Here is a 21,145-nt window from a genome sequence, read left to right as displayed (position 1 = left end):
ACTTATTTATGCCTTCATTGTGTGCCTGCCTGGCTTCTCACCAGAGAGATTTATTTTCTGCCCCTGCTTCGACAGAACTGCTTGAGCTTCCTTCTGCAGGAAGGATAAGGCTGTGCCGCTGGAACTCTGTCACACAGCTAAAGACATTTATTTCAGTTGAGAGAGTCGCAAGTGCCTCGGGTGACACTTCATTTGCAGCCAGTAAGAAAGATGCGAAGTGTTCCTCGCTGAAACCAGTTGCTGAGACAGACCGGGGATAGCACAAGTTGCCAGCAGAGCAGCCAGCACCCGCTGTGCCTGCTCCTCGCTGCCCCGTGCCTGCCTCTTGCCCACGGCTCTGCCCACGCGTGGAGCAGCGCTGGAGAGCGTGGGCCCAGACCCAGAGAGCAGCCGCCCCTGTGCACTGCCGTGGGGTGCGGGTACACGGCAGCACGGGGCGCAGCAGCTCGGTGTGAACGCGCCCGTGCTGCGCCCCTGGAGCGCGCGGACGCGCGGAGCGCAGCTCCTTCCGTGGGTACCCACGGGCCGTCCCTTCCCGCACGTGTGAGCACCCGCGCCCCTCCCGCACGGGCACCGCTCGCCGCGCGGCCGGGGAGGAGCGAGCGGGCGCGGAGCGGAGCGCGCCCGGCCCCCGCCACCGCCCCCGCGGCGCTGCCATTGGAAGCGGGGCCGGGCCCGGGAGCGGCGGCGGCGGCGGCGGCACAGCCCCGCGCCCTCAGCGCGGCCGCCCGGCCCCGGCATGTCGCGGAAGAAAGCGGCACGGAGCAAAGGCGGCGGCTCCGCGCCCTCCGCCGCGCTGCCCCCCCCCGCCGCCGCCCCGCGGAGCCCCGCGCCCGCCCCGGAGCTGCCCCGGAACGGCGGTGCTGCGCCCGGGCGGCCCTCGCTGAGCAGCAGCGGAGAGTTCTACGACCTCACCTTCAAGGTGCGAGGGGCTGCGGGGAGACGGGATGCCCGGGGAGGGGCGGGCCGGGGCGAAGCGGGGAGTGCCCGGGGTTGCGTGGGGTCGTGCCGTTCCGCGCCGTGCCGTTCCGCGCCGTGCGGAGCGGAGCAGCTCCCCGCGACCGCCGGCAAGTTCCCTGGGGATGGGGCGGCCGTGGGGCACCTACCGTCGTGCCCTTACCCCCCCCACCCCGTACCGGGGCCGCCCGCTTCCCGCTGCCATCCCCTGCCCCACACCTGCGGGGCTCAGCCCCACCACCCGGCAGCTCCGCAGGAGGTTCCGTGCAAAGCCTTCCACCGAAGGGCTTCCGCTCAACTTTTGCAAGTGGTGATAGATGGCTTTCTGCTGGGATTCGTTACCATAACCTTCTGCTCCCTCTTTACCAACGTAAAGAACTGGGTTATAAACCGGGCTGATGGTTTCCTTGCGTCGCGTCGGGTCTGCTCTGGCTGCTGTTGAACTGTCTGCTGCTTGTGCTTTCCTGTAAGGGCTCTGCTGGCTCTGTCTCACTGCTTCGGGTTCTGGCTTGTGAGCCATAGCCCGAACACGTCGTCAGCCCCACTGCATCCTGCCCCCCACAAAGCCCCTCGCAAGCCCAGTTCTGGCAGAGGCTGCTCAGCACAGCACAGCCCATCTCATTTCCAATACAGCTCAGTGTAACCCAGCGCGGGGCTCTGAGCTATGGGGAAGGCAGTGTTTGCTTCGGTGAGGTCCAAGCATCAGTGCACGGTGCCAGGAGAGCAGCACCTGCAGTGTGGCCGTGGCATTGTTAGGATTTGGGCTGTGGGTTTGGACCTTTGCGAGGCAGTGGTTGCTGGTACAGCTGCACTGATACCGAGCTGACCCCGCGTGGACGCTGCCCTGAGCTCACTTCTCAAATAAACCCCACCATGCCGTGCAGCAAAAGGCCGTGCTGCGTGTCCCAGTGTTCCTCCCTGATGGGTGCTGTGCTGTGTTTGGTGCCAGCCCTACCCGACGTACTTCCCCTGGTCCCTCTGCTGAGCTGCCCCACAGACAGCAGCAGCTCCCCAGAGTGGATGTGGGGCTGGTTCCTGGTGGCAGAGCCTCCGTGGGAGCCCAGCACCCCGTGGTGCTGCTGGGAGCACTGGGCTTAGAGGTGGGCACACTCGGGGGACTGGTGTTGGAAAGTTTAAAAAAAAAGAAAATCAGCTCCGCTATTTTGTACTCAAATTTTGTACTAAAAAAAAAAGACTTCTTTCCATCCCTTGGATCCACACATACATGTGGGTTTCTCAGAGCTCGTTGTGTCACAGCTCTGAGTAGAGCTGCACAGTGGGCAGAGTGGCAGAGCCCGTGGTGCTGGTTGGTGCTGCTGGCTCCTGTGTGGGTTTGCTTTGACCCAGGGCAGTGCCTGTGTTGGAACTGCTGATGTTTGGTCACGGGCTGACAATCTCTGCAGGGACAATGGCAGCCGGGCTCACGGAGGCAGTGCCGTGCCCCGGCTTTGTGGAGCAGTGCCACGGAGTGGTGCAGCAGGGCTGGGCAGCTGCTTGTCCCCAGGATGGGGCTGCAGAGGGGTAATGGCCGCGGTGAGGCTGCTTCAGGAGAACGTCCCCTAACCCCTGTGCCTCCGTCCTGCAGGTGATGCTGGTGGGTGACTCAGGGGTCGGCAAGACCTGCCTGCTGGTGCGCTTCAAGGACGGCGCCTTCCTGGCGGGCAGCTTCATCTCCACCGTGGGGATCGACTTCAGGGTAAGTGGGGATGCGTTTACCTGGGGTTGGTGACTGTCCTCGGAACACCGAAACGCTGCTCCGGCCGTGTGGGGCCCTGCACCCCTGGGGCTGCGGGGGGAGGAGGCAGCTGATGGCTGCGGCAGTGCCTAATTACGGCTCTGCACGGCGATGATGGGAGCGCGCCCTCTGCGTGCCCTGGGGAGGGTTTGTGTACGCACAACTGTTTGGCTCTGACCATCTGCCCGGAGAAAATATTTCCCTAAGCCAGTGTCCTGGCGTTAAAAACAATGATAGAAAACAATAACAAAGTGACACAGCCCAACATCTCCTCCAAACATGTCCAAAGCAAAGCTCAGGGGCACGGTGCAGGAGCTCTGTGTCCTTGTTTGGGCTGTGCATCCTCAGCCCATCCTCCCCAGGCTGAGGGCAGTGGCCATAGCCCAGGCAGTGTTTTCTAATGCCGCTGCCTTCGGGTGCTCTGCTGGGAGCTGGTGGCCGGCTCTCCCGGAGGCTTTTTGGTGGGGGTGTTGGATTGAATGGGGGATCTGGAAATAGGCAAGCTAGCGTCCCCCCGGGGTGCTGATGGGCTGTGTCAGTCTGGAAGTGGCAGCTGGAAGAAGAGCGGATGGATCAAGGTTGCAGGATGGTTGCCAGCCCCCTTCTGCTCCCTGCGGCAGCCTGGGGTGTGTGGTACTGTGCAGGACAGCACAGTACCTCTGTCAGCACCGTGGATGTTCCCGCACTGCTTGTTCCCATGGGGTGCCCTTGGCTGTGCTGTGCCCTTCTGGCTGCCTTCTTCATTCAGAGCCTGCACAGATGCTGTCCTGGGCACAGACAGAAGCTCCAGTGCCACTATTCCTGCAGTGCTCTCCCTGTGCTCAGGTGTGAGCGTTTCAAGCATGGCAGCTCTTGGTGCAGTGAGGCCACAGGGGACACAAACAGTGGTGGATCAAAGCCCATAGTGTTATACCAAGGTAACCACACCATATTTCAAGTGTTCTTAAAAGGAAAGCGTCGTATTACCGATCACAGTGACTGATACCGAGGGCAGCCTTACAACCTGTCACTTATTGATCAGAGTGCTGAAACAACTGCCACCGAGCAGCAATCAAATTAGGGTTAATTTACTCCTGTAATTGAGCTGCTGGAGGCGCATGGGTCTAAAATGGGTGGATTATGCAGCGGGAAACATCAGGAGTGTGTCCAAACCTCATTATTACCATCTCAGTAAGATGCTCATCATTTTTCAGGGCCGTGGAAATAGTTCTGTGATTGTACATCTCCGCTGCCATCATGATAATCCTGTTTGCAGGCACCGAATGATTGTGCCCCTCTGCTGTTACAATGAACAATTACAGAACTCCAGGCTGAGAGTACCAGAGGCTGCTGCTGCATGAGCACGTTTGGTGTTTAATTAGCATCCAGCTAATAACAGAGCTGTCACACTGCCCTTCCTTTGCCATCCCTGAATTCAAAGCCAGGTTTCTGGCTGAAGCCCCCAAGTCCATGTGTGCCAGTGGGTGGCTCTGAATTCAGGATGGGCTCTGCTCTGACCTCACCCGGTCCCCATGGGGCACCCGGGGCCCTCAGCTGTATACTTTGGGACTGCTCGGGCAAATGGCTGCAGGATGGTGCTGCTCGAGCAAATGTAAATGAATAGAAATCCATATAAAATTAATCAGGCGTTGCAATTCCTAATGACCCCCTAGGTTTTTCCCTCCCGTTGTTTTATGTTATGGAGAGTCGTTCACATTTTGTTGTTTATTTATAATTCTCTCCTAAACAAAGAACAAAAATGTTTTGATTTAAATAGCAGCCTTTCCTTTTCCAAACAGACTGGGAAAATCACGATGTTGGCATTAGGATAAAATGCATCAGAGTGGAACCCATTGGCTTTTGGGTTTGGAGATGTCCTTCAGCTTTCTGTCCCATAGTGATCATGGTGGGAGTGTTTGAGGTCAGCTCCAGGCTCTGGCCACCACCACGCACCCAGATCTCTGCCCATCACTGCCCCGTTCCACTGGGGAACAACCCATGTTAAACACCTCTGATGTTGTCAGCTTTGGGACTCCCAGCACACACTGATCAATGGGTGCCCAGTTATCCCCTCCCATGAGCTGTGGCCACTTGTGCTGTGTCGAGCACCATTCTCCCTCCTCCTCCTCCCCAGGCACTGCTTTCTCATGGGACTTATGGGTCTCCAGAGCCCTCATCCAGTGTCTCTGCAGTTCACCTCACCCAGAGCTGCCCCAAAACTTTGTGCTTTAGGCAGGAAGGAGCCTTCAAACAGAACCATGTTAGGAATCAGAGGGGTGAATCCCAGCTTCCCCAGTGGGGCTGTAGCAGCCGTGCCTTGGGAACGCGGCAGGAGATGGTCAGCAGTGGGTGGCAGCTGACTGGGTTGGTTCAGAGGGGCTGCCCACAGAGCCCAGCTGAGTTGGGTGAATTCAGGGCTTTGTGCTAATTGGACCTGAAAGGAGAGAACATAAAAGAGAAAATTCAAGATGAGCCTTTTCTCCCTGGGAAGAGGCACTAATGAGGTTCTTCGTGCTGAGCCGGGGAGATGCTTTCTGTGTCAGTCAGCCTCACAGACAGGTCTGTGGGGAGCAGCTCTGCTGCTCCTTTTCCCGACGTGACCCATGGGATCCCCACAGCCCCACTCCGGCTCTGCGTGGGCTGTCCCTCGCAGGGAATGTTTCCTGGAGCTCTGACCCTGCCCTGCTCGCAGGGACTGCTCTGCTCATCCTTGGCCTTGCCGCTGTTAATCTGCCCCCAGGAACAGCTCCCGTGCTCGGTAAATAAAAGCTGTCCCTGGTGGCCCTGAGCAGCGAGGTGGTTACGTGCAGCCCTGTGCTGCTCCGGAGGTGCAATCAGTGGTGTGTGACAGGATTGTTCTTTGCACAAGCTGTGAGTTGCGTTGCTGTTTGTGACCCCACCAGTGTCCCCATGCAGGGGCTGAGGGATGTGCATGTCCTGGCAGTGCCGTGAGCAGCAGTGTGGGGACAGGGGGACGTCCTCAGCACACATCCCCGAGGGGCAGTGCCCATTTCACCTGGTGCTCGGTGCCCTGCTGGGGCTGGGAGGGAGCCCTGTGCTGGGTGCACCCCTCCAGCTGCTCTTGCTCTGCTTGAGCATTTCTCGCTGCTCTCTGAATGTTAATAGAAGCCAGTTGCCGATTTTATACTTTGGCATTTGTTGCTGTGATGAGAGCTGAGCTCTGTTTGCCCAGAGGAGCTCCCCAACTTGCTGCCAGCCTTCAGAGGGTGCTTGAGGTGCTCCTGTAGGGCCGGTGCTGTTCAGGGACCTCACATTTGGATAGCAACCATTGTGCAGCCGCTCCCTGCTCCCAGGACAGCCTCTCCAATAGCCGTTACCCGTGAGCAGCTGAGCCCTGCTTTGATTTCAGCTGCTGCTCCTTTCCCTTGCAGAGGGATGCAGCTTTGCAGTCTGCTCCCGATCACACGAAGGCGAAGTTGTCATTTGCATGCAGGGCTCAGTTGCCAAGAGATGCTGAGAGCAGAGCCTGGCGGGCTGCACCCTCTCCCTCCCAGCTGACGGTGTTTTATTCATGTCTCTTTGGCTCTCACATTTGGAAAATAATAAACCTCAGTGTGCTCTGGTTCTGCAGCACGGCGGTGAGCTGGTAATCCCAGAGGGCAGCAGCCTCAATTCCTGCCCCGGGGAAGGCAGGAAGAAATGAGATGAATGCATTCAAAGCGAAAAAGTGCTCGAGTTGCTCTTTACATGAGCCCCAGAGCCCAGGCAAGAAAACTCTCAGGCAGTTTGCGCAGTGATGTGAAGGTGATCGTGGTGCACACGGGGCTCTCTTACAGCCCAGAATGGCTTTGGTACCTAACCCAGCTGTGAAGTCTTGCATCCCTCCCAGCCAGCAGTGAGAGCACTGGGGCAGGGGGTGGATTCTGCAGGAGTTGCTGCTCCCAGCTCATCACCGGGTCCTGCGAGGGGGTGGTTCACAGCCCATAAAACATTGAAATAGGGCCAGAGCGAGTCCAAACGGTCTGAATATTTAATGGAATAAATTTGGCTTAATTTCACTTTCATCTTCCGCTGGTGATAAAATATTGAATTCAGCAGTGCAGAACTGAGATTTTCTTTGACAGCGGAGGGAAGCGGGGCTGCATGGTCTGTCCCAGCACCGGCTGCTGGGGGCCGTCCCTCAGAGTTCCCCTGGGAACAGTGGGTGCTGACTGCAGCGGGGTCCTGGGTGCGGTGCCACGAGTCCACGTGCACCCAACGCAGAGACAGCGTGGGCAGCCTCTCCCTGAGCTGCTGCTGACTCATTCATTACTGCCGATTAATTATGTGCCCCCAGCACGCTGCGGCACGTTTCGGAGTAAAGGAGCCTTTGGAGGAGTGGAATGCAGCAGAGCTCAGCGGGTCCTGGTGATCTTGGCCATGCAGTCAGCAACCCAGCACTTGTGGTTGGGTGTTGGAGTGCAGTGGGTGCTGACACTGTGGCTATGGCAGTTGGGCTCCTGCAGTCACCCCCGTGTCCGGGCAGGGAATGGGTTTTGGCAGTGCATGCTGGTGGCAGAGCATGGTGTCCTGGCACTCGTGCTCCTGCGCTGGCAGCAGGCGGTGTCCTCCAGTGGTCATCTCCTTTTGGATGAAAATAGAAAATAAAATAACGGCCCTCCCTTCGGATAATGGAAACGTTTAAGAAAAGAATCCCATCCAGAGCACGGGAGCAGTGTTTGTGGAGGGAAGGAGCTGTGTCTGAGCCATTGTCCACTCGTCCTTGGCTGGCAGTGGGGGGGGGGGGAGGGGGGGTACTGGTTACTATGGAAATGGGGAATGGGCAGATCGAGAGCTTGTTTACCCGCAGAGCTCTGCCATGAGGAAACCAAACACTGAGCATCAGTGCTGATGGCTGCTGGGGGCACAAGGAGAGGAGGGAGGAAGAGGAGGGCAGTGGGAGCCAGGAGGTTTCCTGCGCAGGACATCCCCGCCCTCCCCATGGGGTTCTCCTTTTGGTCAGTGCTGGAGGAGTGCTGCACTGTCCCTGCTCCATCCGGTGCTCGCTGTGCAGAGCACTCCATGGCTCTGTTTGTCCAACAGGAGCACGGTGTATTTTTAACCCTGGCTAAGCACCAAATCATTACCTCGAAGGACTGCAGAAACCTCTCTGAAACAACAGCAAATATTTCATATTTATGCCTGCGTGGGAGAAAATATTTCTCCCTGATTGCATGTAATATCTGTCAGGAGCTTGTGCGGCTCCAGAGGACGGTGCACATCCCGGGGCACGGAGCACACCCACCATGTCAGCACCAGCACAGCACTGCTGTGGGGATGCAGCCGGTCCCATTGCGAACATTTGGTGTGGTTTTGCTTCATTTTGTTTTAAATTCAGCCAAAGCTGTTTAATGGAGGGAATCTGTGCTCAGCTGCACTTGTGCATACGATCCCACATCAGTTCCGTGCCCTGAAACCACGGACCAGCAGCGAGCTGGAATCTCGTGGGCCCCGGCTGAATCCTGAGTGCACCTGCAGATGCTTTCCTGCTGGCTCTCAGGCCATGCTGTTCCTATGCCCAAGTGACACATTTGGGAAATGGAGGCTTTTGCTTTTCCAGCTTTGCTTACGCGGGTGTCTCTATGGAAACCACTCTGCCGTCCTCCCCTCGCCAGCGGGCTCCGATGGCAGTGGGAAGGGAAGGGCTTATGGAACATGCACTGTTTGGGCTTTGGCCCCGGGATCAGTGGGGCCCTCTGTGCTGCTATGGGTTTTGGTGCTGGGATTTGTCACCCCATGAGGCCGAGGCAGCTCTGCCCCCAGTCTGGCCCCACGCTGCCATCCCAGTGATGGTCCTTGAGGTCCCTTCCAACTCGGGGCATTCGGTGACTCTGTGATTTGTTCCATGATTGTATGATGGATTCACTGGTTCAGTGATTCTGTGAGCAATTCATTGATCCGATATATGTATAATTCCCAGTTCCCTTCCTGCCATGGAGAGTTCATGGCATTGACACCATGTCCTTTGCTCTGAACCTTAAAAAAATGCCCATTCATGAATTTTTCCCCACAGATCCAGGCTGAGGGGGTTGCCAGGCAGAGCCAGCCCCTCTCTGGGGCACGCTGACCCTGCTGGCAAGGACCCTGCTCAGATGCTTGGGTGGTGATGCTGAGCATTGGGTCAGGATTGCTGGGGTTTGCTTCCTGGTGTTATACTGATGGCTGCAGACTGCGACCCAGTGGTGGAAAGAAGCTGCATCCACTGACACAGCCAAGGTCCTGTGCATGAAGTCAGCCCCATCCCTGTTCTGGGTTCACCCAGCCTGTGTCTGCCCAGAACCTTTGGCTCCCTTTGCACTTTCCCTCGGAGCAGCTCGCGTGGGCTCCTTGGTGTGCACAGCCCCACTCGCTGCACGCTTGCTGCTGTAGCGGAAATGCTGAGGGCTCGCTGCTACTCACAGCATCTCTTTTTAGAGCTGAGTGTGGGTTTTGGCAGCAGTGCTGGGCAGCCCACGCGGCCCCGAGCAGTGCCAGCCTGGGGAAGGGCTGGCAGGGACACGGGTGCTGTGGGTGCTGTGCCACGCAGGGCTTTCTTGAACCCATTAACATGTATTAATGTGCATGACTTAATGTGAGAGGTGCTTCACAGTGCCCGAAATAACTTCGTTCCTGAGTAAGTGTTACTGCACGGCATATGTGTTTTTTCCCCACTGAAGACTGACACACGTGAGGTCACATTGCTGCTAAAAGCACAGCTCACTCATGAGACCTGGGCAAATCCCACCCTTGTGGCTGCAGGCGGCTTTGGGTTCAGTTTGATTTGCAGGAGGGTTTGCAGATGCCCGCTCCATGGAGCAGAGCCTGGTGCACACTGGCACTGCCCTGGTGCTGGGGCAGCAGGATTTGGGCATCTGCTGCTGTGGAAAAAAACTGATTCGTGGATGGAGATCTTTGTGGCAGTGCACTGCAGCAGAGTGCCTGCTGTGCTCAGCCCCTCGCAGTCCCTGGGTGCTGCGGTGCAGGATGTGTTTGCAGTGACTCGTGGCTGCTCGCTGGGCATTTTCATCTGACTTTCACTGGGTTGCATCTGTGCTGTGACAGGAGTTGAAGGTTGGTTGGGGTTTCACTCCCTGAAGATAGAACATTTTCTCAGTGGCAGCCTTTGCTTGCAGGGTGCTGGCACTGGAGGCGAATCTGGCAAAGGGGAAGCATGAGCTGGTGGAAGGAGACCAAAGCTGTGGGTGCCAGGAGGTGCCCATCAGCTCCATTCCCAGCGCAGACGCTGCAGCACAGCCTGTGCCTGGCAGACAGCATCGTTGCTATCATTGCTGCCGAGGTGCAGCGAGATGCCAAAGATAGGTCTGGGAGGGGCTGCGGCGTGCCTGCTCTGAGCCTTGCACCCGGACTGGAGCAGCCTGCTTTCCATCACAGCATGCAGCTGTGTTTCCTTCTTCACCATCTGAAATGTGTCAGTGCTCAGCAGTGCTGCCCAGCACCTCCGGTGTGCTGTGGGTCCCACGTGGCTGTGGGACAGGTGGGGCCAGGCCATGGCTTCTGCCACTGGTGCCCCCACAGTTTTTTCCCTTGGGGGCTCTTTGGGGTCACCTCCCAGCTGGCAGCTCCAAGCAGCGATGTAGAAACCTTGCAGAGAGCCTGCTCTGATAGCAATAGGAATGCAAGAGCTGGGGATATTGCTGGAGAGCAGAAAAGTTGATCGTGCACCCAGGGCTGGCTTGCAGCAGGGATGGGCTCCAAGCACCAAGACCTCATATATATTGCACATTGCCGGTGTCTCAGTGGAGTCATACAAAATGAATTGCAGTCATTTAGTTGCTCTCTTTTCCCTAAATCCTTCCTTTGAAAGGCTCAGCTGGACCCAGGATTCCTGCTTAGAAGTAGTTTGGCTTCCCAGAGCTGCCCGGCGGCACAGCTGTGGGTGAAGGATGAGTGTGTTTGTGCTGGGATGCGATAAAAAGCTCCAGATCCATTTGTCAGATCTGTGGGATTCTTTATTTATTTATTTGTGTAGGGATGAGAAGTGCTGTTTAATAATGCTGTTTGTGGTGTTGTTTGCAGAAGGTGCTCTGTTACTGCCAGATGCTGCCAGGATGCTTCCTGCTGGATGCTCAAACCTGATCTCCTTTAATTGGATTGCAAAGTGATCTCTGAAAGTTCATGCAGGTTTCCATCCTTTTGGGTGCTGGATAGGAAGAAGCCTGGCTGCACCTCCAGCTGCAGTCACAGACCCCACTAATTGCACACTATGGTGGCTGGAACTGGGGAGCACATCTCCATCGAGCCGGGGTACATCCACTGTGCTGGGGGAAGGCACAGCCCTGCAGCTGTGACCACACGAGGTCAGAGGAGCAGCCCCAAGGCTGCAGTGCTCAGGTGGGATTCCCAGGACCCCGATCCAAGGATTAGGATTACAATCAGGGCTGTGAAGGCTCATCCTGGGGCAGCTAGTGTAGAGAGATGCTGAACAGAGCAGATCATTTCATTTCTGATGCTTCTCTGGCACAAAAACTGATGCAAGGTTTTGTTTTCCCTCAGGAGCAGAGCAAACAATTCCCTGTACAGCATTAATTGATGACCCATTTTTCATCCCCGTAGCATTGACAGGTGCTGTGTACGTTGTACATGAGAATTGATGCCACAATAAACATGCAGTAGAGATTCCTGTTCTGCTTTGCACCACGCTATGTCTTTGGTGAGGAAAATGAAGATAAATGTGCTGAGCACCACGTTACTTATCTCTGGTGTTGGCACGGATCGGTGTGCCATTCCTGCCCCTTTGTTTCCAAGGCTCCTGGTTGGGAAGTCAGCATGGATATTCTAAAAATCTCTCTTCTGTGATAAAGCAGGGCTGAGCCCCTTCTGCCCACATCTCCTTGGGGCTGTTCCCTGCAGCATCCCATGCTCCCAGATCATGATGTGCCCATCCCATGGGCACTGCTGGGCTGGGAAGGGGGGCTCTGAGGGGAGGATGCTGAGGGCCTTACTGTAAAACCCGTGATCTTCAGCAGATCCTCTTACCCCTAATCTGTCCCTGAGTCACATCTCTTTGCTTCTTGCCAGAAAAGCCTTTTATGTGCAGACCGATGTGAATAGAAGCTGATAAGCCCCTAATTCTTCGGTGTATCTGCTCTAAAAAGAGGACTGAATCTTATCTGCTGCAGGGCTGGCAGACAGGGAGATGCTAATTGTGCTTTAATGAAGCATGCATGGGCCTGGAGGAGAGGGGCAGGTGGGCTCCTTCCCTGCGCTGTGCTGTGCCTGGTGCTGTGCCCCGTCTGCTGCTCCCCAACGTGGGGACACCAACCCAGCGTCACTCTGAGGGCTCATGTGAAGCTGCAGTAAGGGCACAGCAGTACTGCTCTAGAGTCTGTTGGCAGTTGTTGGAACTTTAGGTTTTGTTCCCAGCTTGTATTTACCTCTGCTAATTGATCTTGGTTTCAGATTCATGAGCATTGTTCACCTGCTGTTCTCTTGCTGTGCGTTTCCCCCATCAGACACCACAGGAGGTTTACAACCAGCTGCCTTGCAGGGCTGGCCCTGAGTGGGGCTGAGGGATGCTTTGGGGCTGAGGTCCATGGTGACAGCAGTTTTGGTATGGGATGTTCTCACCTGGGACTTTCCTCCCTCAGAGCATCCCACGTGCCCCAGCTCAGTGCTGTGTTATCAGTGTGAGCTGCATGCTGGAAAAAGGCAAAACTGCCATCCTGGGCTGCAGGCGAGCAGGGGTTGGATTTTTTCATTTTCCCTCAGTCTTAAAGTCTACCCACTGAGGCTTCTTGAATTTTGCAGGGCCTCTCTTAGAGCCCCTGTGCTGGCCCAGGTCGGGATGCCATGGCTAGGGGTGCTGGGCTCTCTGGCAGCACGTGTGCGTGCCCTGGGGAAGCTCCAGGGTTGTAATGAGCAAATTGCAGTGTCCTGCTGCTCTGGGCAGCTTTCCATATTGATCCTTCATCCATTCCCATTGCCACTCTCGCAGGCAGTGCGTGTGTGTGTGTGTCTGTCTGTAGGTGCAGCCCTGTGGCTGTGGGGTATCTGTGCCTAGGGAGTGGCTGGGGTCTGCCTGCAGAGCACACCAATGGCATTTGGTGGCATTCTGTTCCAGTCTCAGTGCAGGGGTGGCAGTGATGTCCACTCTGTGGCTGAACTCCCAGCAGCAGGCTGGGCTCAGTGCCTGCCCTGCCATGTGGTCCTCAGGGAGTGGCCATGTCCCCATCCCTGAGTCTCCCCATGCCATCGTTGTCCCTGTGCCATTGATGTGCATGGAGATGATGCTGCGGCTGGGTTATCCTGAGCCCTCAGGTTCTCCCCCTCCATGTGCTGGAGGGCTGCAGTGAGCAGCTTTTGATTTGTCACTAATTGTGAAGCAAGCTAATCCATGTACCCATTTGAATGCTTAAGGCTTTACTTAATTAATGAGCTAATGTGTGGAAAAGCTGCAGGGAGGCAGAGAACAGCAGGTCAGGTTGTCCATGCAGTCGCTGACTTCAAGTTGCTGCTCTGGCCTTGGTGGGCACTGCATGTGTTTCCCAGTAGGACCTCCTGCAGTGGGCAGTGCCCCAACAGCAGCTGCAAGCACAGCACTGGGGAGCTGCGGGGTGCGGGGAGCAGCCTGTGGATCTTCCCTTCCTCTCTGCTTCCCTGTGGCAGTTCTGGGTGGGACCATGCCATGGGTGCAGCACTGGGTGGGTGACAGTGCCCATAACTGAGGTTGGTCTGTACAGTAATTGCTTTGCCCCTGCAGCTGCAAAGTTCCAGCTTTATTTATCTGATGTCCTGAGGACAATTTAACTTACAAACCTCTTGTTCCTGCAACAGAGACACTCTGAGTGTTCCACACTGTAATCCCTACTAGAAAATGCTTTAACAGCACTGTCATAGCCTGTGTGAAAGGCCATGTAAGAACTGCTTTCCTGGACATGCAGAGAGTGACAGCAGAGCTCAGTCGCACGGACAGCTTTGCTGCAAGCATTGCCTCTGTTACAGTGTGCTGTGTGAGACTGTGCTCAAGCACAGTGCTACCTCACTTGCACTGAGTTTGTCCTGCAGCACCTCAATGCACAGCTCCCTGCTGCTCTTCCAGATGGTGATTAAGCTTAAGAATCCTCCCCCAACCCAAAAAATAGGGCAGTTGCAATTAGTGTGAATCCCGCTGCTGCTCGCTTGCTTTTAATTAAGCTCCTCCAGAGGACAGGCACTGAACGAGGTGTTGGTGCTCACGAGGTGGTGTGCAGAGTGAGGTTTGCAGCACAGCCACTGCCTGTCGTGCTCCGGGCATCATTCGGCCAGCAGAGGGTCGAGGAGTAGCCACGTGCATCCTGGGCTGCTGCCCCCACTGCTCAGTGCTGGGTGAGGCACAGCTACGTCTGCAGCCTGGCTGGGATATGGGTATCATCCTGAGCTGTGCTGCAGGGCAGGGAGTGCTCCGCAGGTCTCTGAGCTGTTCCTGCCGCCTGCAGGGAATCACCTGTGGCCGCTGGCAAATGTTTTCCTTTCGCCGAGCAATGTGGTTTGTGCTATGAAATATTTAGTGAGAGCTGGCTGATTACAACAAAGAAACGAACAGGCATCCTGGAAAAATAACATGCAATTATTGCAAGGTATTTTACATCCTACCAAGGCAAACTGCAAATGTGCTGATGCTTTGTTAGGAAGGCAGTGGCTCCAGGCTGGGCCAGGTGCTTGCACTGGTGCTGCTTGAAGCTGTGATGCAGCAGTTCCATCAGCAGCTCCAGCTGTGCACCTGCACCTTTTCCTTTCCCCTTCCCCTCTGCGGCTGCAGCCGTGCTGCCCACTTCTTCCTCTCCTGGGTTGTGAGTCACTCCTCTCCCTCATCTCCATCACTGCCTTTGAAGGTATTTATAATCCATGTTCGTCTCCCTGCACCCGCTTCAGCAGACAGTGTAAATTTAGCGTGCTTTTTTGCTCCACGCCATCCTCCTCTCCACCTCCTCACGGCCAAGCAGGAGCTGCGATGCCACCTCTAATGGAAAGCTATGGGATTGGCATCATGCAGGTGCCACCACCCTGTCCCACCTGGCCCTGTCATGCACCATTGTTTGGGGCTTTTTTAATCACTCCCTAGGGGTTACTGTGTTAATTTCTGTGGATCTCTGCTCCTTGCTCTGGGATTGCTGTATCTTTAGGACTGTGCTTGGTTAATGCTCCATCCGTGGGGCTGTGGGTGCTGGGGACACTGAGTGCCTCGCTGTGCCCATCCTGCAGCTCTGCTGGCTTCAGTGGGGCTCTGAAAACAGCACCCAAGGAGCTGGTGGTGCACTGCAAACAGTCCTGGAGCAGCCTGGGAGTGTGTGGCACCAAATAGGAAAACTGTGGTTGGTGGTGCCAGGGGTATGTGTGTGCCTGTGCCCGCCTGGCCAGGCACTGCTGCTGCACATCACATGGTGACAGCTCAAGCCTCACCTTGGAGCCTGTCCACACAGCAATCGCTGTTGGGGCCAATTAATTTGCTGAGCATCCTGGTGTTGTTGTGGGAGCTGCTGGATCGTTATCTGCAGTTGTTTATGTAGGGAGAGGGCACTCAGCACGGTGCCTGGCCCCAGCTGGGGCACTGCAGGCATCACCTCGCCCCAGATGGCTGTGGGGATCCAGCCCAGTGCTTGCTGGGAGAGCAACAAGTAAGGGCAGCAGGAAGAGCATATCTGTACAAGCTCCTAAGTGAATACGGAGTGGTTAGCTGTGCCTCTTGAAGGCTGCTAAGATGGGATGCTGGCACTCATTAATTTATTGCCAGAGGTGGTCCAGCCTGAGCCGTGCACCACATTAAATCGGCGCTGCAGACACAAAGATTTAAGTATCCAAATAAATGTAACTTGCAGCAGACACAGGAAATGATCTTCTCGCTGTGCAAATTGCAAAATGCTCCAACAGGCACTGCAGCTGCGTTGTGCAAATGTAAAAAAAGGGGAGAGAAAATCAGCATCCACGCGTTGGCAGAGTTGGTGCAGGGCAGCAGCTCCTGGCCTCAGCGCTGCGCTGCTTTTCTCTTATCTTGCAGAACAAGGTGCTGACAGTGGACGGGGTGAAGGTGAAGCTGCAGGTGAGTCCTTGGAGCTGCGCCCACAGTGTTCAGGGTGCAGGAAAACCCCTCCGAGCCACAGGGCTGGGGATGGCCCAAAGTGTCCCACCTCCATCCTGTGCTTGGAAGCTGACACCCTGTCCCCACTTTGCCAGCTGTTTTGGCATGCAGATGTGCACGTGTGCATGTGCAGCCCTGCTATGCCAGCTGTACCCATCTTCCCGATAGCAGCTCAGTGCTCTGGAAACATCATTGTGTTAAAACTGGATCAATTCAATGCATGGTCCCCATGCATCCTGTTGGTCCATTTCCGATGGAGGTCACGAGCCCTTTGTCACACATCATGTCCCTGAGGTCAGATGTGCTGAAGAACGGGGAAGTGCTGCTTACATATTTATTACACTTGTCACTTCTCCTCTTAGCGTCCTCAGAAAGCTCCTCTCCAGCTGTAAACTGCTCATGTGCAAATACATCAGCCCCTAGGTTGCAGTTAGAAACAAAATTCCCAAGAAACTGTGGGGTTGCAGCACGCGATGGTTGTGTGCTGTTTCCATCCTCTGAGTGCTGCCATGATGCTCTCTCCCCTCTCCTCTCCTTGCAGATCTGGGACACAGCCGGCCAGGAGCGCTTCCGCAGTGTCACACACGCGTATTATCGGGATGCCCACGGTGAGCACGTCCCCAGCAGGGCCGGGGGGCTCGGGGAGCCCAGCATGGTGCTGCCACTAACAGCCACCACTCTCTCCACAGCCCTGCTCCTGTTGTATGATGTCACCAACAAGGCGTCCTTTGACAACATCCAGGTATGTGTGGCACCTCCCGGTCTGCTCCTGATGGCTTTGGGCAGTTCTGTGTGTTTCTGGGGTGCTGTTGTTGCTCCCTAAGCCCTGAAGCCCTGGCTGGTGCTCAGAACAAACTGTGGGTTGTTGGCTGCAGGTGGGGTGGGGATTTGGCAGCCTTCGTGATGCTCTGTGCTGGTGATGAGTGGGGTTTGGGGAGCCTGGGGAAAAAAGAAAGCTGGAAGGAGCTTGTGCTTGGTGCTGCCCCAGCACAGAGGTGGCATTGTGGGAGGTGCATACTGGCAGTGTGAGACGCGGTCATTCCCCAAGGGCTGCAGTCGGTGAGGACGCCAAAGGACGTGCAGACAATGTTTTCCCTTTCCTGGCAACCAGAAGGGCTGATGGATTTGGTTCAGTGGCAGATTTACACCATGTGTAATTACAGCACCAGGTGGAGAGCTTGCTGGTGAGCAGCGAGGCGCTCACCTGTCCCTGCTATGCTCCAGCGCATCCCCACGTTGCCCTATTGCCTTAGCAGCAAACCTGGGCAGAGGAGAACCACATCCCACTGCCCCTCATTCCCTGCACACCCACAGGTTCCCCATGCATGGCACCCGGTGCCCAGGGCTGGGCAGTCCCAGCCAACTCTTCCTGCCAACTCTTCCTGGAGCCCATCTCACTGCAGCCCATCTCTGGTTGTCTCCCTCCAGGCATGGCTGACAGAGATTCAAGAATACGCGCAGCAGGACGTGGTCCTCATGTTACTGGGAAACAAGGTGAGCTGGCCCCATTGAGCTGGTCCTACCAGGATGATGTGGGCAGGGGTGGGTGCAGCACAGCCTTGCAGCTGTGTGTTTTGGACCAGCAGAGGCACAGGAAGTGGCCACCTGTCCCAAGGAGGGATGCTGTCATCCCAGAGGTGTGCTCCTCCCAACTCCCTCCTGGTGCACAGACCGCAGAGTCCCTCCCAGGAATGCTGCGCTGAGCTGAGGTGATGGAAGCAGTGTCCTGTGCTCACCCTGCAGATCTGAGCCCCTGATCCCCAGTGCTGCCAGAGTATTGCTGCTTCTGCTGATGGGAGGGAATTAAACCTTTCCTGGGCCATGGGGCTTACTTTAATGCTGAGTCTCCACATAATCTCCCTTTGTTGTTTTGGTGCTGGCAGGTGGATTCAGCCCAGGACAGAGTGGTGAAAAGAGAAGATGGAGAAAAATTGGCTAAGGTACGGGAGGCTCTCTTGGCGAGTGGGGGTATTTGTTATCCTCAGGCTGGGCAGGCAGCATAGTCATGGGGTAACTGCAGTGGGATTCACCCTTAGTCTCATTCTCATCTCCCTCATCTACTCATCCTTTAAACTTCTGCTACCCTCTTTAGTTCTGTGTCCTCATACCACTTCTGAAGCTCTGTACAAATGTTGTCCTGCAGGAGTACGGGGTGCCCTTCATGGAGACCAGTGCCAAAAGCGGCCTCAATGTGGACTTAGCCTTCACAGCCATTGCAAAGTAAGGGAGGGGGGAAAGGGGAGTGTTCCTGGGTGTGGGGAGGACAGCATGCACTGGTCACTGTGGAGGGGCTAGTGTAATATAGCTCAGAAGTAGGCTGCATGGGCAGAGAGGTAATGTGCTTTCCCCTTCCTGCAGAGAACTGAAACACAGGTCCATGAAGCTGCCCAACGAGCCCAAATTCAAGCTCCACGACTACGTGAAGAAGGAAGTGAGAGGCTCAGGCTGCTGCAGGTTCTGATGTGATGCACTCAGTGCATTTGTACAGGGACTCATGCCACATGTTTGTGCGCAGCACTCTCTCCTCGTGGACAGTGTGTGCATGTCTGTCTTGTGTCTGTATGTGCATAAAAGGTGAGCTGAGGCATGGGGGGGTGAAACCAGAAGCTCCTCAGGCCAGCACTGGGCTGGCTGTGCTGCTCCCTGAGCCCCACAGGTGCTCCAGTCCCTGCAGAGAAGCAGCACCTCTCCCAGCTGCTCCACTCCTGCCTTGCCCAGAGCCACTTAGCATTGGGGGTGATGATGTGGGAGAGTGCCCACACCCCACCAAACACCTTGGCAGGACAAATCCTGAATTCCCACTTCCCACATCCCTGGAATTCAGCTGTTCAGATCCCTGGCCTGAGGCACACAGGAAGGCTTTGTTTTCAAGGCAACCATTTTTGTAGCTGCTTACTTCTGTCAGTCTTTCTCATGTTGCAACACACCTCCTTGATGAAGATTTCTCCTCTTCCCAGTGGAAGACAAGAGCTTAGATGTCTGTTTGAGTGAGCTCCTGCAAACACATGCGTTTGTGTACAGAGATCTCCTGACTGTTTATCTGTTTGGTAAAGGCTTTGGTTCTCTTACTACAGCCATTTCCAGTAACTTAATGAGAAGATAATTGTTCTGCAGCTTGTTCTAAATACCTTTATGTAAGTGTGATAGCATTTTTAGACCACAACAATGCTTTGCTATTTTCAAAGTTCTCTTGGGCAGCTCTTACTTCTAACAGAAGAAAGGAGTGCCATAGGCATTGATTGTACAGGTCTAAGACTCTTCTGCCAGCTCTCTTCAATGGACTCCTCACCCCTTTTGTCTGGTGCCAAGCATTTGGCTTTTGCTTTTCTCCAAGTTGCACTTCAAAGTACAAATTTGGATGATGTGTCTGGCCTTTGGCAATTTTCTTAATCAGCAGTTCCACATGCACTGACACCAGGTGCACACTGCATTGAACCTCCCTGCACTGCCCTAAACAGATCACATAAGTCAACCCACCCTTCACTCCCCAAACCCCAGCTTTCTCAGCAGTAGTCTGGGTGCAGCTGCCCTGCGTTCTGCCAGCTTGAGCTGCAGTATTCCTAAAGAGGACAAGGACCCTCAGCTCAGGAGTCAGGCAGTAAAACAATGTGCCACTGAAACAGGTCCAGCACAGCAATGCACAGAGCAAACTTTTTCATAAAAAGCTTTTTAGGGACAAACGTCTTTCAGTGGTCTTTAGGTTTTGTTAAAACCTATTCCTGGGGTATGACTGCAGCACACAGCCTCCTGTTTCTCATCAGCCCTGCCAATCACTTGTTCTCTAACAATTGCCCTGCCCTATCTGGCCCCAGCAGAGACAGCCTCCCCTCTAGCCTCCAAGCATCACAGCTGCTGCCCTGCACATTGATCAGGCACTATAAGAAGCGAGTGGAAATCTGTCAAACTGTTCTGTGCTACTTTGTTGAGCTCCTGCAGCTGATCAATAACTTCCACGAGGCTGCTAACAGCTACCTCCATTCTCATTCGGGGCTGCAGCACACGCTTGCTAGCTGAGGTTTAAAAAAGGAGCAGAACTTCCTGCAGCCCACAGCCTGCTGAGGGAGCAGTACTTTCCACCTTGAAGAAAAAGCTGGCTGTTGTTTGGTTCTTTAATGTGGGACCAAAAGCAAACAAAAAAAAATTAAAATAGAAGAGATACAAACACTGCTCTTTGCATATACCTATCAGGACCTAAGCAGCAGAAACATCAGGACTGCATCTGTGGCACTTCTTAACACGCCTACACTTCAGTGAGGCTCGACTCCCACCCGCACCCTGCCACACAGCCCCTCTGCTCCTCTTCCCCGGGCCCCACCTTGCTGCTGACGCCCTTCCTCACACGGGGCCACGTTTCACCCGTTGGCCTTTACCGCCGCCAAGCGGCGGAGCGTGGCTCAGTGCACCCACGCAGGACCCGGCGCTCCTCGCACTTCTCATTTACGCCGGCTCTTGTTTACAGCTTTACGTTTCATTCCTGTTAATAAACTTTTTTAAGCAATCTCCGCGGCTACTTTGGCTACCGTCGCTACGGCCCCGCCGGCCCATCGCTTACAGCAGCGACCGGCTCGTACTCTGACCTTATCCGGACGCCCCCAGTGGGCTGCGTGGAAGGGCCACGCGGGGAGGAACGGGAGCTAAAGCTGAATTGTGTTTTAAAGCTTTATTAAACCCGTCGGCTGCTCCGTCAGCCCGGCACGGCAGCGCGCGAGGACACGCGGAGGCCGCCACGCGCTGAGGGACGGCCCCGCCTCGCGCGGCCCCGCTCCCCACGCGTGCTCGGCGCCACTTACCGCCGCCGCACGGGGAGAAAAGCGGGGACCCGCCGCGATCCGCTTCCCGCAGGGCCCTGAGGAGAAACGGCAGCACGGTGAGAGAGAGCCGCGCCGCCCCGCCCGGCCCCGCCGCGGGACCGCGAGCCTCAGCCGCGGAGCGTCAGCAGTGGCCGCGGCCGCCCGCCGCCCTCAGACGAGGTGTCAGAAAGGAAAGGAATCATCCCCGGCTCGCCCCGCCTCACCGTGCCCGCCCGCACAGCACCTCACTCACCTCACGCTTGGAAAGGGCCAAACACGCGCTCGCAGAAGAATTTATACATACCCCCCCGCCGCTATTGGTCAGGCTGCCTGTGGACTTGGCCAATGCTGAGCAGCTGAGGTGATCGCCGTCCCGCCTCTCCCGGCGCTCATTGGTCGCCGCTTTTCCTTTCTCCAATGGCGCCGCGCGGCGCAGCGTGGCCCGAGGCGTGGTCTGCTGTCTCCCGATTGGCTCCCGCGGGGTGTCGGGAGAAACCAGTAGCAAAGGTGATTGTAGCGCGCAGTGACGGCGGGAGCGCCAATCAGCGCTGTGCCGAAAGGGCTGCTGGGAATTGTAGTCCCGGCCGTCGCAGCGGCGCGAAGAGGAGCGGGCTGGCGGGACTACAAGTC

At 56.0% G+C, this 21,145-nt stretch overlaps 1 protein-coding gene and 1 non-coding gene across 2 annotated transcripts; one reads left to right on the top strand and one right to left on the bottom strand.

The window, feature by feature from the left end:
- Positions 1-739: 739 nt before the first annotated feature.
- Positions 740-18,362, top strand: RAB26 (RAB26, member RAS oncogene family). The gene is made up of 9 exons (XM_065732757.1): positions 740-922; positions 2,543-2,653; positions 15,645-15,686; positions 16,267-16,333; positions 16,415-16,467; positions 17,154-17,219; positions 17,609-17,665; positions 17,869-17,945; positions 18,084-18,362. Exons 1-9 carry the CDS (start codon positions 740-742, stop codon positions 18,184-18,186), a joined length of 759 nt encoding a protein of 252 aa, XP_065588829.1. The 3' UTR covers positions 18,187-18,362.
- A 2,276-nt stretch (positions 18,363-20,638) lies between these two features.
- Positions 20,639-20,726, bottom strand: LOC136046487 (small nucleolar RNA SNORD60). The gene has a single exon (XR_010621986.1). It is a non-coding gene; the product is annotated as a small nucleolar RNA SNORD60 (small nucleolar RNA).
- Positions 20,727-21,145: the final 419 nt, after the last annotated feature.

Source organism: Cyrtonyx montezumae, unplaced genomic scaffold (assembly GCF_038088225.1).
Source record: "Cyrtonyx montezumae isolate F1298 unplaced genomic scaffold, pur_monq_1.0 scaffold_16, whole genome shotgun sequence".
NCBI classification, from domain to species: domain Eukaryota; kingdom Metazoa; phylum Chordata; class Aves; order Galliformes; family Odontophoridae; genus Cyrtonyx; species Cyrtonyx montezumae.
This window is presented reverse-complemented; position numbering and strand designations above follow the sequence as displayed.

Coding starts and splice junctions, on each gene's coding strand:
- RAB26 (XM_065732757.1), top strand. CDS start 740: ATGTCGCGGAAGAAAGCGGCACGGAGCAAAGGCGGCGGCTCCGCGCCC. Junction 15,687..16,266: donor GGGTGAAGGTGAAGCTGCAG/GTGAGTCCTTGG, acceptor CTCTCCTTGCAG/ATCTGGGACACAGCCGGCCA. Junction 17,666..17,868: donor ATGGAGAAAAATTGGCTAAG/GTACGGGAGGCT, acceptor GTTGTCCTGCAG/GAGTACGGGGTGCCCTTCAT.